This window comes from Chelonoidis abingdonii, chromosome 15 (genome assembly GCF_003597395.2).
Source record: "Chelonoidis abingdonii isolate Lonesome George chromosome 15, CheloAbing_2.0, whole genome shotgun sequence".
NCBI classification, from domain to species: Eukaryota; Metazoa; Chordata; order Testudines; family Testudinidae; genus Chelonoidis; species Chelonoidis abingdonii.
This window is the reverse complement of record NC_133783.1, coordinates 21,555,480-21,575,734: the sequence shown is the minus strand read 5'-3', so window position 1 is coordinate 21,575,734 and position 20,255 is coordinate 21,555,480. Positions and strand designations below refer to the sequence as shown.

At 43.7% G+C, this 20,255-nt stretch overlaps 1 protein-coding gene across 12 annotated transcripts in view; it reads left to right on the top strand.

Moving 5' to 3' along the window:
* Nucleotides 1-19,867, top strand: part of HERC4 (HECT and RLD domain containing E3 ubiquitin protein ligase 4) — an 85,312-nt gene extending 65,445 nt beyond the window's left edge. For 10 of the 12 annotated variants that reach the window (XM_075072597.1, XM_032795270.2, XM_032795268.2 and 7 more), the window contains 3 exons: nt 5,049-5,232; nt 11,811-11,913; nt 18,566-19,867. In XM_075072597.1, coding sequence (XP_074928698.1) covers nt 5,049-5,232; nt 11,811-11,913; nt 18,566-18,774 — 496 coding nt within the window. In that variant the 3' untranslated portion in view covers nt 18,775-19,867. Of the gene's footprint in view, nt 1-5,048; nt 5,233-11,810; nt 11,914-18,565 lie in introns of those variants that run through there. The other 2 variants (XR_012657051.1, XR_004375735.2) reach the window with 2 other exon arrangements.
* Nucleotides 19,868-20,255: the final 388 nt, after the last annotated feature.

Below are 20,255 nucleotides of genomic sequence, written 5' to 3'. Positions count from 1 at the left end.
TTCCGCTCTCTGGGAATTTATTCCCTAGCTATGAAGAGAGAACATCGTAAACGAGCATAAGCCAAGGCATCTTCCACTGCCTTTCTACCGGCAACAATTATACAAACTGCCACATAATCATCAAGGAGTGCAGAGGCCAAGGTATTCAGCCCCATCCACCTCGATGGATGAGGTTGGATGGCTGCCACTGACTAAAGGTTACTTTTGATGGGACACTTGAGTTGCAACCTAAGTGATGCCATCCCTGCATGTTTCTGACATCGACTTTGCTGAGCTCTAGCCCATTGTTATAGCTCTCCAGTTGTAGGAAAATACTAGATATCATCTACTGTGGCTACACCATTGAGTTTCTTTCTCCAATAACTCCTTCCCAGCCCCTGTTGAGGGAACACTCTCATGAGGAGATCCTCCAAGAGGAGGTGGACTCTCTCCTCAAATGAGAAGCAATAGAGCAAGTGCCATTTTTAGCATCAAGTAAAAGGTTCTATTCCAAATACTTCATAGATCCAAAGAAAAAGGGAGGATGAAGGACCTTTCTTAACCTACTCAGTTAAATATTTTTATTTGCCATTTAAAATTTTGCATGGTTATGTTGGCATCAATAAATCCCTCCTTGGAAAAGACACATGGTTTGGAGCTCTCAATATGAAAGATGCTTACTTTCATGTGGACATTCACCCATTCCAGCTAAGGTTCTGTTAGGACAGGAAACGCTACAAGTTCAGTGAATTCTAGTTTGGTCTGGTCACAGCACCATAAAGGCCTTCATAAAAGGATTCTCAGTGGTGGCACCATAGATAAGACAAAATGGCTACACTGTCTTCCCGTACTTGGACGACTGGCTTATGACAGGTAAATACTGTCTGGAAGTACAGTTGGCAACCTTGTCCTTGCTCTGCCTCCTGGTATTCTTGGGAGTGTGTGTGAACGTGAAGATGTCTAATCTGACCTCCATGCAGCTGATAGACTTTATAGGAATGACCCTGAACTGAACAGCAGGATGCTCTGTGGACAGACTGCATGCCATGAGCAGTCTGATAAACTAAGTGACTCTCAAACCCTGAACAACAGTGCAGGTCTGTCTTTCTTTGCTCGGCCACGTGGCCTTCCGTACTTGTATAACGTTGTTTGCTAGGCTGCTCCTCTGGCTCTGGTTAGTAATATGCCAGACACACACAGCATGAACACCATAGTGACAATCGCTGTCAATACCAGGGTATCGCTGACCTAGTAGATGAACCTGGAACACGTGTATTGGCATACCTTTCCCACCTCTGACACCCAACGAGACAATCACAGATGCATGTGTGCGCCCACACAAGCAATCCCTCCCACTTGTGTGTAGAGTTGGTCAATTTTATGGAATTAGTGTATCTGGAACCACATCACAGTTTCTGCAATGTACTTCCCAGTGTGATACAGCATGGCCAGAGGGCAGCAGGAGAGGGTTAGAAGGGAGCTTTATTCCCTGTAGAGGGAAGAAAGTTTGCTATAGATCAATTAGAGCACCTGAAGTCAGTCACCTGATATAAACTCCCTGCTTCAATCAGACAGGGGAAAGTGTTGAAGCAGAGATCAGTTTGAAGGAGTAGAAACAGTGGTTTGGAGTTGGAGCAGAGAGCAGTTTGGAGGGAAGCAGAGGAAAGTTTGGAGATGTGCTGCGGTGGGCTAAGAAGACCAAGACCCTAGGTAAAAGGACACCTGGCTTGTGCAGAGAGAGGGCAGGCAGCCCCCACAAGCTAAAGGGCAGGAGAGGGAAGTAGCCCAGGGGAAGGAACCGCTAGTTCAAGTGGGTTACCGCTATCCCTACGGCCCCTGGGCTGGGACCCAGAGTAGAGGGCGGGCCCGGGTCCCTCCCTCTCCACTCCCCTCCTCTAGGACGCTAGTGGGGCAGTTAATATCCCAGTTCAGAGGCAAGAAACGGCACCCTGATCTGCCTCCTGCCCAAGAAGAGAGAGCGCGAGACTCATCATAGTAGTGCCGGCAATTTGCCACACAAGGTACCCAGAACTCACTGGTGGATGGCCTCAGCAGGCATTTGGTCATTGATCACGGGTGAGAGTTACTCAATTCTGTGATGAACATCATGAATTCAGTTCATGAACATTCATCATGAACATCGCTTCGCTTAGTGGGGGACACTATCCTGAGACCTGTTAATCTCCCAGATGAACAGGAAGTTCAACTTATGTTATTCCAGAGCAGCACAGGGTCAGGACTCTGTGGCAGTGGACACTCCTGTCATGACTCAGTTCTCATCCCGCTACTACCTAAAGTTCTGTGAAATATTCATCATGACAAAGCACAAGTCATCCTCATCGCACCCAAATGGCCCAGACAGTTATGGTTTCTGAACTGCCTATGAATGTCAACCCATCAGTATTTAGTCCTTTCTGGACCTGCTGACTCAAGAAGAAGAAAGTATCAGATATCCCATCCTGGACTCTCTTGACCTCATAGCTTGATATTTGGATGGATGTCAGACCTAGAGCATTCATCTTCACAGGCCATTCAAACTATTCATAATCATAGTAGGAAATCATATCTAACCAAATAGAGGTGTGTGTGTGTTGTGTGTGTGTCTCTCTTTCTCTCTCTGGGTGCAACAGAACGAATTATGATCAGGGCCAGCAGGTCTTACTTCTATATTAGACTTTCGTCACTGTCAAGACGAATCTTTCCGTTAGCTTGCTGTGAATCCAACTAGAAGTAATCAGAACATTCCATCTGCCAGTAGATGACTATTCTACTTTTACTCACCCGGTAACAATCAAATTCCTAGAGCCTGACTAGGATTTCCCCACCAATAGTGAAGCCAGCGCCACAGTGGGATCTTACACTTATACCTTCAACACTTAACAGGCCATCTTTCAAACCATTGACCATGTTCTTGAGGTCTTCTATGAACGTTGCCTTCTGGAGGACCATTACGTTGGCCAGGAGAGAAGGTGAGCTGGAGGCCCTCATGGTCTACCTGCCATACACTTACATTTGCCTCCACCCAAATTCATCCTCTATCCAAAGTCTGCATAAACCAGTTGATTTGCTTTACTGGTATTCTTTGCCTCAAGCCTACGGTGACTAGAGGAGACTTCATTCTCTCGACGTCAGATGAGCATTGGCATTCTACCTGCAAAGAGTGAAATCATTTAGAAAATCACCTAGATTATTTGTTGCTATAGCAGAGTGAGCATGGGGACAAGCAATATCTGCTCAGAGACTCTTTAAGTGAATATCTGATTGTATCCTCCTTTGCTATCAGTTGGTGCATCTCCCTCCTCCAGATGAGTTGAGGGCCCTTTTCACTAGAGCACCTCAATAGCATTTCTTTGAGAAAGACCTCTGCTAGACATTTTTAAGGGAACAACCTGGAATTCCATCTGCACTTTCAAGAAGTATTATGCGTTGCTACAAGCAGAATTGCAGTGTTAAGGATATCTGTACTCCTGCATCCTCACACCTCCCTTCCTATTTGACTACTGCTTGCAAGTCACCCACCTGTGAAATACTCATTCTCACCTGTCACTGGAGGTTTTTTGAGATGTGTGGTCCAGATCCATATCCCACTACTTGCCTTCCTTTCCCTCTGCTTTGGATACGACTGGATTTGTAGTAGAGAAGGAACTTGAGAGGTAGTTGCTCTGCATCTCCACTTGTACCATTGATATTGAGCACAAGGGGCAGGCACAGACCAATAGAAATTATTTTCAAGATTTTCTGATCTGAGATCATGTGCTTGCATACCCATTTGTGGAGTACAGATAGACACTGCACATCTTGAAAAATCTCCAGTTACAGGTGAGTAGCCTCCTTTTTTTATTCTTGGCTGATAGTAAAAGATCACTTTGGTGCTGCCAATATTTGTGGGATTTCATTGTTAAGGAAGTACTTGTTGTTTCATGAAGATGTCTATTCACTTTTTTGGGTTTTCCTGCTTAATTGTTGTATATTCACATGAATTGGAAACATGCCAAGAGATTCAGATACTGCCTGAAGTGTACTGGGAAGGTGTGCTTTATCAATAATTGTTAATACTGATTATCGTCTGACACTGACAGTGTTTTGAGAGTTTTTACAGTCGTCTGTCATTTAGCACCTTTTATTTTTCCTTTGTATAGCAATCTCAGTTACAATCTTAATAATATTGTGAATATTGCAGCAACATTACCTAGGCAAAAGGTAGTGTTGTAAAGACTTGCGTGGCAGCCAACCAAACGAATGCCAGGCTGTTTGCAAGGTGCATTCAAATGATCCTTCTGAGATCAATGATGACCCTGATAAAACACACAAATACTATGGATTTCCCTGAAGAAAATGTATTGGTAGGGTACTGGTAATCTGCTAACAGAAATAATGGCAGCATGATTGAACCACTTCGTGCTGACTAGACTGGTGTAAAAATATTCAGTCAAAAGTAAACTGGTAAGTTATTAGATTTTTGCCATCTGTGCTTGAGTGCAAACATTTCAAGTATCTTGCCTGATATATTCGTGCTCTTTAGTAACAAGGAGTAGTTCTCATAGTCAAACTATTTTCCCTAACCATAATTAACCCTTCCTATGTGACCCAGACACTATACAGAACATGAGATGTCCATGGGAGTTACGAACTTGTCTTCCAACATGGAGCATACACAATCACTCCCTAAAACTGAAAATAACCTTCTTTTATTAAAGGAACAACAGTGACTTGAATAATTAGTTTCAGTCCACTACACTGTGAATCAGCATTTCAAGAGGCAGTGCAAGTCTCCGGAAGAGCCAATTCATTGTGGAGGGTACACATTATTAAAAGGCTCATGTTGTCTGAAATGCGTTGTTTAATGTTGTTTGTCCACGCCATACTCTCTCAGTTTTGGGAAGAACTGAATTCATGCTCTGCTCGTGGTTAAAGGATCTTCATTGTGGCCACAGCAAAGACCATAGGCAGAATACGGTATCTTAAAATCAGTATTCTGTGCTAGGTTGACCCTTGATTTATTCGTAGAAGAATGATACTTAAATATCTTCAGTTTTTAAAATGTGTTTGCTTTTGTCTTCGCTCTACAGGCAAGAATTTGTAGATGCTTATGTGGATTACATCTTCAGTAAATCAGTGGCTTCCTTATTTGATGCATTCCATGCAGGCTTTCATAAGGTGTGTGGTGGTAAAGTTCTTCAGCTCTTCCAGCCCAGTGAGCTGCAGGCGATGGTGATTGGGAACACAAATTATGATTGGAAAGAACTGGAGAAGGTAAGTACTAGTTTAGTTAGAGTATGTTAAATTGGTATACATTTAAAATGCAAAAGCAAAACACTTGATGGTATTGCCTCTCCACATTCCTATATTGAAGTTAAGCTTTCCAGTTTCCCTAAAGATGAGGTAGCGTAATTTTGCTAACAGTAAATGGAGTCTCTTTAATTTTCCACAGATTCATCCTCACCCTTAATGTTTCATATCCGATCTCTCTAAAGTCTGTTGGACAAACCTTGCAGAGAACTGAGAGAGAACCATATATATTAAATTTTTAAGGAGAAAAAGTTAACAAAAAAAATGTTTAACACATGAACATCTGTGTTCAAAGAATTTAGTTTTAAGGGTCTTTGGTGGTTTCACACATCGCTTGTTTGAATGATAGTTCCATCTACTCCAAAAACCATCACAGAGCTCCATTTGCTGACAGGTGACCCAGATGTGAGTTTTGTTGTTGGGGATTTTTTCCTTCTTTTTTTTTTTTTTTTTAATAGTGCCCCTTATTATCTAGACACACGAGCCGGTAGGAATTTTCCTTATCATAATATGCAGTTCATTAGTCAACAAGTGGCATGGGTGTGATGACAAGGTTGTATAGTCAAAACAAGTTATATATTCTGAATTACTTTTACATTTGTGTGGTGCCTTATGAAGTTACGCAGGCAGAAAGGAAATGAAAATATTTTAAAATGTTTATCCAGGTGTTTTATAAACTGGAAAAAGCCCATTTCCTATTTTGGACTATAAATCCTTAAAATATCTTCTGGACATTATACAAGTTGTTCTTCGAGTGTGTGTGCTCGCCACGTGCACCGGTGCCGGAAGTTTTTCGCCTAGCAGTACCCGTGGTGAGGAGTGCCCTCCCCCATGACCCCTGAGTGGCGCCTGCCTGGTGCAGTATAAGGGGCGCTGCACGCTCCCCTGACCCTCAGTTCCTTCTTGCTGCCAGTGAAGGTGCATCAGAACTTCTCAGCTCCAGCTTTGCTGCAGCTTGTCCCCAGAACCGTTTGTTCATTCAGTTAATTTACTTAGTTAGTGAGTCCGGGCTGGGGCATGCCCTGCGCCCCAGGATTTAAATCGTGCGGCTCTTGTTGGTGTTCTGTCCCAAGGAGTGACCCACACGCGGACTGTCTGCGCTGCTTGGGAGAAACCCATATCAGCAAAAAGTGCAAGATCTGCAAATCGTTCAAGCCCTGGACCAAAAAAGAAAGGGACATTAGGCTCCGGGTCATCCTGATGGAGTCAGTGCTGGCCCCGACCCTGGCAAGCCGCTCCGAACCGGTACCTGGCACCACGGCTTTGGTACTGCGGCGTTGGTACACAGCAACCCTCTGGTACCATTGACCAGTTGGCACCGGAAACTGACCAGAAAGACTCCCTCTTTGCCACAGCACCAAGGGAAGTCTGGGACAGAGGCTTGGCCGGCCCATGTTGGGTAGCCCTCAGTCCCCACCGGGCCCTAGGCCTCTGAGTCACATCCTGCTATCTGGATGCCATCTATGCCCGAAGTCCTCAGGCAGTCAGGGATGTTATGTCCATGCCAGTGCCCGGAGCACCGCCGATGTTGGCCCCACGCTCCAGGGACAAGCTGCCGCTTGGGTTGCTGCCAGCCTGGTACCAGTCTCAGTCGAAGGAACGTTCCCAACACCGCTTACTGCCCAGCGACTGTTCAGGACTCAGTCCACGTGGATGGCTCTTGATGCCGGCCAGACTGACTGGATGGCTTCCCTCGTCTTCACGGAGCAAATATCAATGGGACCGTGGTGGATGTCGCCAACAGCCCTCGTCTTGAAGGAGGTACCGCAGTCGGTCACAGCACGACCGTCGACGCCGTTCCTGCTCGGACTCTCTCTCCAAGTCTCTGCCAAGGCACCGTAGCCCTGGGTGTCAATCGCTGGCATCTCGCTGTCGCGGGTCTGTCCGTCGAAGCTGTTCGCGGAGCAGCTACTACCCGCAGGAGGACTGCCGGGTCGACCAAGGCCTCTTGAAAAGGGTGGCTGCGAGCCTCCACCTCCAGGCAGAGGAGATGGAGGAGCCCTCAGACTCCCTGCTGTCCTCCTCGGCACCGGGCAGGATGGCCTTGCCACTTCATGAAGGGGTGGCAAGAATTTCAAATGCCCTGTGGCAAACACCAGCGTCACTGGCTCCCATCTCTAAGAAGATGGAATGCAAGTACTTTGTACCCACTAGGGGCACGAGTATTTGTATACTATCATAAACATACAGTTAAGGGTTAATTCCTCTTTTACCTGTAAAGAGTTAAGAAGCTTACATAACCTAGCTGACACCTGACCAGAAGAACAAATAAGGGGACAAGATACTTTAAAATCTGGAAGGGGGAAAAAGTCTTCTGTCTGTGCTGTGTGGCCTTTTGCCGGAGACAGAGAAAGAAGGAGCCATCCTGCTCCTATAGGGTAGTGAGTATTTAGAGAAGGACTGTATTAGATTACTTTTATTTTCTTGTTTGTGACTCTTTTGCAAATGAGAGAGGATAAATTTGGGTTCTTTGTATAACTTAAAGTTTTGCCCAGAGGGAAACCCTCTGTTTTGAATTTGATTGTGAGATTATCTTTCATTCTAATCTTACAGAAGTATTCCTTTTACCTTTTTTTTTTCTTTAATTAAAATTCTTCTTTTAAGAACCTGATTGATTTTTCATTGTTTTAAGATCCAAGGGTTTGGATCTGTGTTCACCAGGACTAATTGGTGAGGGGGATTCTCAAGCCTACCCAGGAAAAGGGGTGTAGGAGCTTGGGGGAGGAATTGTGCTCAAGTCTGCCCAGGAAAGGGGGGTTAGGGACTTGGGAGATATTTGGGGAAAGGCAGAGTTCCAAGTGGCTCTCCCTAAATATTTGGAACACACTTGGTGGTGGCAGCGTAAATTTAACCTAAACTGGTAAAAATAAGTTTAGGGGGTCTTTCATGCGGTCCCCACATCTGTACCCTAAAGTTCAGAGTGGGGAGAGAACCTTGACATATACCCACCCGGTGCCCAAATCCTTGCTGGTCGAGTCAGTCAACCACAGGGAACGGCATGGGCAGCCAGCCTCAACCCCTAAGAACAAAGACTCTTGGGGGCTGGATACTTTCGAGAGAAAAGTTTATTTGTTGTCAAGCTTCCAGCTAAGAGTAGCAAACCATCAGGCTCTCCTGGGTTGCTACGAGTTTAATCTCTGGGGATCCCTCCCCAGGTTCGAGGACTTTCTCCAGAAGCACGGTAAAAAGGGCATCCTTGCAGGCCATTTTGGATGCAGCGGACACAGCTGCATGGTCCATGGCCTCGGTGGTGTCCATGAGACGGGCGTCATGACTCCTGCTCTCTGGGCTATCCAGTGAAGTGCAGTCGTCAATGCAGGATCTCCCTTTTGAGAGGAAGGTTCTGTTTCCTGAGGAAATGGACACAAGGCTGCACAGCATGAAAGACTCCCGCACGACCCTCCAAATCTTGGGCTTCTATGTCCCTGCTCTGGCAAAACCCAAGTGCAAGCTGCAGCAGGTTCCTGCCCTCCCAAAGTACGGGGCTGCCCCTAAGAAGCAGAGGGACTATAGAAAATGCCCACAGAGGCAGTCTGAGCCTGCCCTCCAGCCTGGGTCCTCTAAGGGCAAGCAGGTGAATAAAAGGCATTGTTGACTGGATACTGAGGGGCACCCCGCCAGTTCTCAGCAGGGATCCATCCCCTCTTGGGCCCAGGGCCTGGCGCCCTCATCAGTCAAGGTGCACCTGGTGGCCATATCGGCCTTCCATCCCTGGTGCAAGGACACGCTGTGTTCTGTGATGCTATGACTGGCCGGTTGCTTAAGGGGTTGGAGTGGCTTTACCCATATTCTAACCCCTGGTCCCACAATGGGACCTGAATGTGGTGCTGGCTCATCTTACAGGGGCCCCGTTTGAACCGTTAACCACGTGTTACTGGTCTCGCATCTCATGGAAGGTGGTCTTCCTGGTTGCTATCACGTCGGCCAGGCGTGTCTCTGAGCTCAGGGCCCTGACCTCTGAGCCGCCGTATATGGGCTTTCATAAGGACAAGGTCCAGCTCCGGCCCCCACCCTGAGTTCCTCCCGAAGGTGATCTCTGCCTACCACATGGGTCAGGACATTTTTCTACCAGTCCTCTGCCCCAAGTCTCACGTCCCTAGTGAGGAGCGCCATCTCCACACGTTTGATGTGAGGTGGACTCTGGCTTTCTATCTCAAGCGGACCAAGCCATTCAGAAAGTCCTCGCAACTGTTCGTCACCTCGGCTGAGCACTCGAGAGGCCAGCTGATTTCCACTCAGCGGCTTTCCGACTGGATCACTTCGTGCATCCACACCTGTTATGAGCTAGTGGGTGTCCCCCTCGCCGCCCATTGTGAGGGCGCTCTCAACTCGGGTGCAGGCCTCAGTGGCTGCCTTCGTGGCCCATGTCCCTATACAAGACATTTGTAGGGCTGCCACGTGGTCTTCGGTTCACATGTTCACCTTGCACTATGTGATAGTCTCCCAAACTAGGGATGATGCCAGGTTTGGCAGGGTGGTACTCCATCCTGAGAACTTGTAAACTCCTAGCCACCTCCTGAAGGTATAGCTTGGTATCACCTATTGTGGAATACACATGAGCAATCACTTAAAGAAGAAAAGACAGTTACCTTTTTGTAACTGGTGTTCTTCGAGATGTATTGCTCATGTCTACTCCACATCCTGCCCTCCTTCCCCTCTGCCGGAGTTGTCTGGCAACAAGGAACTGAGAGTGCAGGGAGGGCACAACTCCCCTTATACTGCGCCAGGCAGGCGCCACTCCAGGTGTCGCGGGAGGCGCTCTCCCCCTACAGGTACTGCTAGGGGAAAAACGTCTGGCACCAGTGCACGTGGCGAGCACGCACACCTATTGTGGAATTGGCATGAGCAACACATCTCGAAGAACACCAGTTATGAAAAGGTAACTGTCTTTTCCATTTGTGGTGTTTGGTATCACAAGAACCCTGCTGTGTGGAATTTCCTCCCTATCCCAGTGCCATTCATTTTCTTTTCCTTCAAATCTCTCCCTATACATCCACAAATATTAATCCATGCCATTAATAAATGGGGACTGTCATAAACAGATTGTTTAGGGTTAATGCCTGTAAAGGGTTAAGAAGCTCAGTAAACCTGGCTGATACCTGACCAGAGGACCAATAAGGGGACAAGATACTTTCAGAACTTGGTGGGGGGAAGTCTTTTGTTTGTGCTCTTTGTTTTGGGGGTTGCTCGCTCTTGGGACTAAGAGGGACCAGACATCAATCCAGGCTCTCCAAATCTTTCTGAACCAGTCCCTCATGTTTCAAACTTGTAAGTAACAGCCATGCAAGACATGTTAGTCTTATTTTTGTTTTCTCAACTTGTAAATGTTCCTTTTTGCAGAGGATTTTACCTCTGTTTGCTATAACTTTGAACCTAAGGCTAGAGGGGGTTCCTCTGGGCTATATGAATCTGATTACCCTGTAAAGTATTTTCCATCCTGATTTTAGAGATGATTTTTGCCTTTCTTTTCTTTAATTAAAAGCCTTTTTTTCTTAATACCTGATTGATTTTTCCTTGTTTTAAGATCCAGGGGGTTTGGATCTGTGTTCACCTGGGAACTGGTGAAGTCCCTCAAGGCTACCCAGGGAGGGGAAAGTTTTGTGGGGACAGGGAGTGATCCAGACACTGAAAATTCTGGATGGTGGTAGATACCAGATCTAAGCCAGTAATTAAGCTTAGAAGTGTCCATGCAGGTCCCCACATCTGTACCCTAAAGTTCAGAGTGGGGAAGGAACCTTGACAGGGACATTAGTTTTATAGTATTAAAAACAATAGCTCTAATGTAGAACTTTCCACTAGGTGTCTTGGTTCATTTTGTGTTTTTGGATAAAAAGCTTGGTGATGAAGAGGTGCCTGTCCCTGTACTCTGTGTACCATAGCTGAGAACAGTAGAGGTTAACAAGTGGTAATACACACACATTTCGTAGACTTCTAATGTGATGCTACAAATCCTGCTTATATTGGATAAAATAACAGAAAAAGACACCCAGTTCTAGTGTTCAGAGTAGTAGATGTACACTTTACTGGGAAGGCTTTAGGATTTTTGTTAGAAGCTAGTATTTTATATTAAATTAACACAAGGAATTTCTTAACTTTCAGGAATGTCCCAAAGTCCTTTATGCGTCACTGTACATCCCCCACTGAAATGTGGTGGGTGGTGGTTAAACAATGTTACTGTGTACAGTCAAGTAGTTCAGAACAAGAAGTTCCGGTAAATAATAATGTATTCAACTGAAAGTGCAAGAGATATTTATATAGGCAGAGTGCAAATACCATGATTAAAATTTACTAGTGTTAGAATTACATTAGTAGTAGGATGTTAACTAGTATCCAATGTGGGAGAAAACATATCTTTAGAGAGAAAAACATAAAAAAGTAAACTTGGTGAAAAAAATAAAAATGTGTATAGAACAATGACATTTGTAGTTTTCGTTTAACTCAGTAGCAATGTGTTGTCTCTTTTTCTACATACAGTATTTACATATTCAGTGTCCTGATATTTTGTGAATTTGACTAATAATCACATATTTTGGTCACTTCAGAATACAGAATATAAAGGAGAATATTGGGCAGACCATCCTACAATTAAAATATTTTGGGATGTTTTTCACGAGTTATCACTGGAAAAGAAAAAGCAGTTTCTGTGTAAGTATTTGAAACTAATGTATGGAAATAGGAAACCTAGAAGGATTACTGTAGCTTGATGCTTTTCTAGACGGGAACAGAACAAATGACACCTAATTTTAATAACTAATAATTATGTCTACCTACTTTTTAAGGTGAACGCATCATGGGGGAGGAAGTCTGTCTGAGCAGGGAGTCTTTGTCAATAACTTTTGTGTGTGAGTCTTGTATGGTCACAAAAGGTTTGAGTTGTGAGGCTCTGGGTTGGTATTTGGAAGGCTATCGTCATGTTTGGATAGTTGTTGCGTAGTCAGTAACGGCAACCAATCTATTGTGCTTCATTAATTAGTGAGTGGATGGTTGGCAATGATGATCATGTATCTTGTTCTGGATTTCCTTATTTGAATGGCCCTTCGATCACTTCACAGTGGCCAACAGGGTAGAACAGCACTGCCATGCACTTTTAATATTTATTTATTTATTTATTTATTTTAATATGTAGGCCATGGCATTTACCACTGCATTCACCAAGTCTTGATAAGTGGATTTATTTTAGGTGGTGGATAGCCTGGTTAATTCAGACTGTTTTCATTTGGTTTGCTGATGCAAATCCTTCCCCAGTGAAGAAATTTCAGGTTATTGTAAGAAAAAAATCAAGCACATTGAGACAGAACTGTTTACACCCTTCTTTCTCCTCATGAAGTATTGCTACAGCTGTGACCAATTGAAGTGCTCACTCTGGAGCACTTCTGGTTTTGTAACGGAGCTCTCATCAGGACACTTTTCAAGAAAGCCCTTGTTGATTTCCCTGTTCACTCAATGATCTGTAATAGTCCAAATTTGTTGCCCTTCATAATATGTTGCAGTGCTCAACTTTTTGAGCAGGTGCTTGGGGAAATATGAAGTAGTTGGATTATTATTCATGGCAGTCAGTAAATTTAAAATAACTGAAAAAGACTGAAATCACCATTCTCATCTGTCCAATAAATCTAGGAATTTTGTCCATCCCAGAATAGGCTCCTTTTCATTACCTACAAGACTTACTTTTTTCTTAGGTGGAAATATCATTTGATATCACTGATTGTAAAGCTAAAAGATTATAGCTATAGGAGAATATTTGAAAACATATCCAATAATTTCATTTCTGCTTGTAGCATCTACCACAGTTTTGCTACGTGTTAGCTATTTCCTTCTGTTGTGCAGTTCTGGAGGTGGTTCAGCACTGCAGCACAGCTTGTTCTGACCCTTTCTAAAGCTGTGTAAAAACTCGTGGAAAATAGTAACAATAATTCCAATGCCAGTCAAGTAACTATACATAGAAGACCTTGCTTATAAGATAACTTATGCAAATAAAACGTTGACTATCGGCTGATGAGCAGTCCAGGATGGGTAGAATTATGAAGAAGACACAGCTAGCAGAAAGAAAATTATTGGGTAAGAAATTTTCCATTCTGCAGCCCAGTATCTTCCACAGTTCTTCTATGCATGGGAAAGGGTGAGCCAGTGAATAGGGGTAGGGGAGGGTAAGAGAACAAACAAAAGGAAAATGGAGGGGGGAAGCCCCTTCCTTTTTACAGCATTGCTCAAGCAGCAAGGTTATTATTGGACCAGTGCCTCCAGCACCTTCCTGCCAAAGGAGGCCTTTGCAGAAGGTTAAGTCCACTCTACAACATCTGATAAAGATGTTAGCCAGTGACCATGTTGCTGCTTTGGAGATCTCTGTGGTGGAAGCATGTGCTCTTTCGGCCCACAAGGTTGCGATTGGTCTTGTGGAGCGCACCTTGATGCTTTTTGGGACAGGAACATTGGCTGCCTTGTATGTCTCATCGATGCATAGCTTGATCCATCTAGCAAGGAGAGCTTGGAGTCTGAATCCATGAGCCTTTGGATGGAAGGAGATAAGCAGAACACCTGACTTCCTTATGGGTACTGTGTGCTTGATGTAAATTTTCAATGCTTTTCTGACATCTAAAGTGTGCCCAGCTTCTCAGTTAGGTACTGTGGCTTCAGACATAATGTGAGGTACATTTCCCTCCGAGGAATGCAAAAGAGAGTTTACCGTTGGCAAGAACATTTCTGAAATCCACCTTATCATGAAACGTGCGGTAAGTTTCATGCATAGATAGGTGCCCATTCTGAAACCTGTCTGGCAGTTGTGATAGCCACCAGAAAATAGGTTTTGAGGCAGAGATAAAATGGCTATGCAGAAATCATGTCCAAAAGAATGAGTGGTTAGGGCTATCAACACCTGGAGTAGATCCTATTTAGGAAAGATGAGTCTGACTGCTGGTTTGGGCAATATGACAGCTCTGAGGAGCCTGGATACCTGAGGGTTCTTGACCTGGGAGCCTGAATATCCTGTGTACAGGACAATACAGGCCTATACCTAGCACATAATGATGCTTGGCTGAAGTTCTTCTGTCATTCCTTCTTGAAGGAAGTCTAGAATAACTTGAATCCTGGGATGCTGTGAGTTTGCTCTATGCTCTTGACACGAAAGGCTGAATTTATTACAGATGGATGGGTAGGCTTTTAGAGTGGAAGCTCTAGAAGAGAGCGAAGTCCCTATCACTTTTTAAGGTAGGCTGAGTGTGGCTAGTACTTCCCTTTTCAATAGCTAGGCTGTTAGATGAAGATGGTCTGGTCTGGATGGAAGAATGATCCTAGGCAAAGAATGGTAGTTGCAATGGTGGTTCCAGCTGTAGTTCTGTTAGGTCAGAGAACCAGGGTATCCCTGGCCAGTGTGGGAGTTAACACTTGTCACCTTTGCATCCTCTGACCTTATGTTTGGGTCATGTTCCTTGTGAGAGGACAGGGCAGGAAAGCATATAGCAGGTCTTATGGCCATCTGTGTGACAGAGTATCTGTCCTCAGACTTAGAGTCTGCTTCCATGGTGAAGTATTTTGGCCGCTTTGCATTCTTGAGATTGGCAAACAAGTCAACTGATGAAACTGAATGTCCTGTGAGATCAGGTTGAAGACTTTCTGGTTTTAGGCACAATTTTGAGTTGCTGACATTGCACTGGCTGAGCCAGTCTGCCTTTTGGTTCAGTTCCCCTTGTTATGTGGATTGCCTTTAGGGAAAGGAGAGTCATTTCTGCCCATTCCATTATCTCCATCACTTCTGCATGTAGATCTGCAGTCCTTGTCCCTCCTTGGTTGTTTTATGTATGCCCAGGACACGATTTCCATCCAGGTGGCTCTCAAATCTCAGAAGAGCTAGTTTGCCCTGAGTTCCAAGAGATAGATGCATCTGAAACCCAGGCAAAGGAACTACAGCCTCGTACCCTTCTAGGTCACAGATGTGCTCCCCATTCTTCATGCTGGCATCAGTGGTGAGAACCTACGGGTCTTGAAAGCATACGGAAAGAACCCTGAGGATATTTCCCCAGACTTTCTACCATATCAGGGAGTTGAGGACCTGTTTTGGACATGTAAATGAAGTTGCATGATTTTGAGGGAGTAGTCTCATGCTTTCAGAAGAAAAGCGTGAAGGCACCTGATGTGTGATTTTTGCCAATGGGTGACTCTTATGCATGAGACCAGGAGGCCCAGAAGCTGAAGGCAGGGAACAATAGATGAGCTCTTTCACTTGGCCAGTGTGGATAGCATACTAAAGGAACTTTACTTCATGTTTATTATGAATCTGTGCGCTTGCAGGAGATCCAGAGTCTGAATTGCGGTGCTATGCGCTACCGCCTGAGATGGGGCTCTGATTAAGGAGTCATCAAAAAGGGGGTACAGATGAATACCCTGGGACCTGAGTCTGGCTATGGTCACCACCAGCATCATAATAAATACCCTGGGGGCTGATAAGACACAGATTGGAAGTGTTACGTACTAATAGTGATTCATGATATAAGCAGCAAATCTCAGAAGCCTGCAGGGGCACACTGGAGTTTGAAGGTATGCATCTGCCAAATTGCATGAAGTTAGTAAGTGCCCTGACACAGGGATGTCGCTATCATAGTTAGTTTCCATCTGGAACTTTATTTTCCTCATTTGTTTGTTTGAGCCTTTTGAAGTTGAGGATGGCCCTGATTCCTCTAGTGTGCTGCTGAGCAGGGAAGTAGATGGAGTAAAACCCTGAGCAATGCTCTCCTGTGGGAACTTCTCCTATTGTTGCATGGCCAGAAGTTGGGAAATCTTGTTCTGGACCAGCTTGCACTTTTGCAGGGTCGCAGGAGACTGGATGAAGAAGAGATTGTGGTGGAGCCCTTTGCTCAAGAGAGTATTCCTGGAACACACTCACCTTTCTATGGTTGAAACAAACCATTCATCTGGAAAATAGGAAATTCTGCTGCTTAGGTCAGGGTGGAGGCACGTTTGCTTGTTGTCGTAAAGGGCTTTTGAAGGTTGCAGGAGCTCCTCTAGATTTTCCTCTTGCTCCTTGGTTCCAAGGTTTTCCCTTGATGTATATGTATCTGGTTTTCTCTGAAACCTCTGTGAGGAAGATGACAAAAGGAGTGTCTGTGGGGTTTGTGGTGGTTTGTAGTCCCTTAGAGTACTAAGTTGAGTGTGGAAGAACTATTTGATTTTAGTCACATTTTCAGTCACTGTCTTGTCCAGTTTTTCTCTGAAGAAGAGAGATATTATGAATTTAGAAGAGCACGAAACATGTTTGAAGGTATATCTACTTTCAAGAGACAGTCATATGTGTCTCCTGGCAGAAAACCTCGTAGCATCCATTAAAGCATCTGCCATTAATACTGTTGCTCAAGAGATCTTCTTAAGTATAGACTTAGTAAGTTTGGTTTCTGTCCTTAAGGTCCTCCAGCTCCATGACATTGTAACTTAAGGAAACCAATTGGCTGTCAGAAATGCTCTGAAAGTTGGTGAGGAAGCATCAAAGTCCCTTCTGTGGGTAACTTTCACCTTATCCATTGGCTTCTTGTGAAGGAAGTTTCCTTTGGATGGAATAATCACATAAGCTAGAGATGCTACTGCAGCATTGACCTTAAGCACATCAGTTATGACACTTTGTCTCTTGGAGCTTGTAGAATCTGAGTGTGTGCCTGTTAATGTGCTTGCCCTTTTCAGGAGCTTCCCACTTCTTTTGAGAGAGTAATCAAGGAGAAATGCTGCCTCTGGAAAGGATTTAGCAGGAACTTACGTGCTCTGAGGCTTGTCCTCAAGGGGCTGCTCAGTTTGGATGTGCATAGTTGATACAATCTTTATGCACTTCGTTTTAGAGTCCTCAGGGGAAAAAGTCTATGCTGCATTTTGTCTATGTTCTGCTCAGAATCAGTCTGGTGGCTCTCCTTCCTTGGTAAAGTATGAGTCTGAATTGGAGGACTAATATCTTTGGGACTTTTTCTTATCCTTTTTTTGTTCTTTTTGGACTTCATTAAAAAAATTCATGCATGTACATGGCTAGCCTTGCACAGGGCTGAGCCCTCTGGAAAATTCTCCCTTGAAGTCCTCCCCTGTAAATTCTCGCTTTCCCAGGATGGGGTACTCACTGGAAGAGTTTTCTGACTCAAGCTGGGAGGAGGAGGATTGATTTTGAGCCCTGCTTCTTTCCCCAGAGCATTTGGAACCCATTTCAGGACTTTGTGGTGGACTTGGTGTCCTCCTAGGAACTTATCCTAGTGGTCTTGAATTGCTCCAGGACTCAGTCCCTTGCTGAATGAAATTTTCCTCAATCTTAGAGCCTCTCCAAGTTCTGCTCAATCTCCATTAGTCAGGCTTTTCTGTAGTAGAGTTGCAGCTTTTTGGGGAGAGGGTGGGGCAGATAGGTCCTAACATGTCCATCCAACTCAAAGTGCTGTGCCATGGTGGTAGGATCAGATGGCTGAGAAGCAAGGGCATAATTCACCCTCCATGCAGCCTGTTAGTGCTCCATCTGTGAGGCAGTCTTATTTGGGCTTATCCGTGTGCTTGTGTGGCTACTGTGCCATTCCTGAAAGTGGGCAGAGGAGCTCAGCCACTGACTGCATTGCTGACTACCCAGACTGAAAGGAGTAGAAAACAAAGACTGCTGCTCACTACTACCCCAAAAATAAAGACACAGGAAAGGCCAGGAGCAAAGAGAACTATGATTGACTGTTTCTGCAGGGGCAGCAGATCTGGCAGCAAGCTGGAGAAAAGGGAGTGTGGCCAGCATGGGCTGTGCTGCAGCTTTAAACCATCACTGGAACTGCACGGGAGGGGAATAGCCCAGGCCCAGCAGAATTGTGGGAGATGCTGGGCTGCAGGAACGTATAAAAGGAGGACAATTGCGTACGAAATTCCCTTACTCAGAAACAAAGTTGTTGGTAATGGCTTATGCAGTCACTTCAAATACAGGGCAGACACATTTAATTGACATTGAACAGATTAGAACCTGGTTACTTAGTTACCTGCAAATATGATAGTGTCCACAAAAATTATGTGAATTCACTGCTCTTTAAATAAGTAAATTCTGGCACAAGAGGGACTTTGTTCTATTTGATACACATTTAACAATATAAACAGAATAAGACGTGCATGAATCAGAGTTTATATGTACAAAGCAGCATTCATTTACTATTTTTAATTTCAAAACCATGCTACTTTAATGTAAAAAGCTAGCCATGTAATAGAAGAATTGAAAAATGAAAATAGTGATTTAGAAGTGTAATATTGCATGGAACTGTCATTGTGAAACAGAGTGTAGTCACTTCAGCTTTCATTCTTCTGTTTTCCTTGGCAGTGTTTTTAACAGGCAGTGATCGTATTCCTATTCTTGGAATGAAGTGTCTTAAACTAGTCATCCAGCCAACAGGAGGTGGAGAAGGATATCTTCCAGTATCTCACACTTGCTTTAATCTTCTTGATCTTCCAAAATACACAGACAAAGAAACCCTAAAATCTAAGCTGATCCAGGCAATAGATCACAATGAAGGCTTCAGTTTAGTATAACTTTAGAAATGAGCTATTGTAATTGTTTAATGTGGGAGCATTAAACTAATTCTTTGTGTCTTTCTTGTGATGGTAAGTTCAGTGGAGAAGTTGACAATGTAACAACTGGTTATTTACAAAATGTTCAGTGATACGAATATTCATAGAAGGCCAAAAGTCCTTACAAAAATGAACTGTTAATACACAGCTTGTATAGAACCATGTTTTTGTCATCTTAAAATAAAAATGAGACTGTGAATGAGACTCAAGTTTCACAAACATGAATTTCAACACTTCACATATTATAAAAACAATTTAGCGTGTGAGTGCATGAAAGACTTGTTTAATTTTTTTCAATCACAGAGTGAAAACATTTCCTATTATGATAGTCCCATTTGATTATTTTTCATTTTGTAAATAAAGCTTTGTAATAAAATAGTTTCAGTTCTGATAGCAGTATGGTTTCTAGTGTGTGTAATTAAACTTGAGCTTATTTTATGGCATTTAACAAAAGTGGGATTCTGGAGATGTCTTTTTCTGGTGGTGGCGTGTTTTTGAAAACAATGATGGTTGAAATGAGCTGCCCTTTATGATGTACAGTCCAATTTCCATTGTGCAATCACTTATTCGTGCTGCTGCAAAACTGCAAATTTGGCTTCTGTTAAGATGGATGAGAAGACTCAATAGGCCATTTCATTTTATTACTGATAGTATAATTAAATTGATAAAATTATAAGGGATTAATTTAGCATTGGGAATCCAACTTCTGCAGCTATAGGTTAAAAACATAAATGAGGAGCAAGACAGTTCCTCTCAAGAGTTTAAACATTTCATTTTTAAATGTTGAAAGTGTAGTTTTTGGTCACCTTTTTCCAGCTAAAATGCATTTGAAATACCCTTTTTGAAACTTCTTTTGAATTTTAATATAAGTACTCTGAGATGACTGTGCTTAATGGAACTTATTCAAATTTGACCTTCCGGGTCTGGTTAAGTTCCAGCATACTTATGTCTTATTGATACATATGTGACTTTCACCTGTGAAACAAATATTTATTTTTTTTTAGATTTTTAAAATGCAGTGAAAACAAAGCTAAAATAAAATACTTGAATGAAAGAGTTTGTTGCTTCATGTATGTGTTCATGTACAGATGCACATATCATGCATGTTTCTTTAATCAGAAGGTAACTTCATTAAGCAAAAGACTAGTTAGAATATTGACCATCCTTGCTGTGACTGTTGCATTGACACAATTCAGCACACACAGGGAAAATGTAAATAAGGCTATAACCGTCTCCTGGTGGTGTATGATTGCAGCCATGACCGTATACATGCACATAGCTCACTTGTGATCTCTAATTTTCTTCACATACTGCTGTTGGGAGGCATATTCCCATCCTGTGAGAGCCAAGAAACCAACACCAATGAAAATGTTTTGGTCATAAGTAGGGCCCTATCAAATTCACAGTCCATTTTTGTAAATTTCACAATCATAGCATTTTTA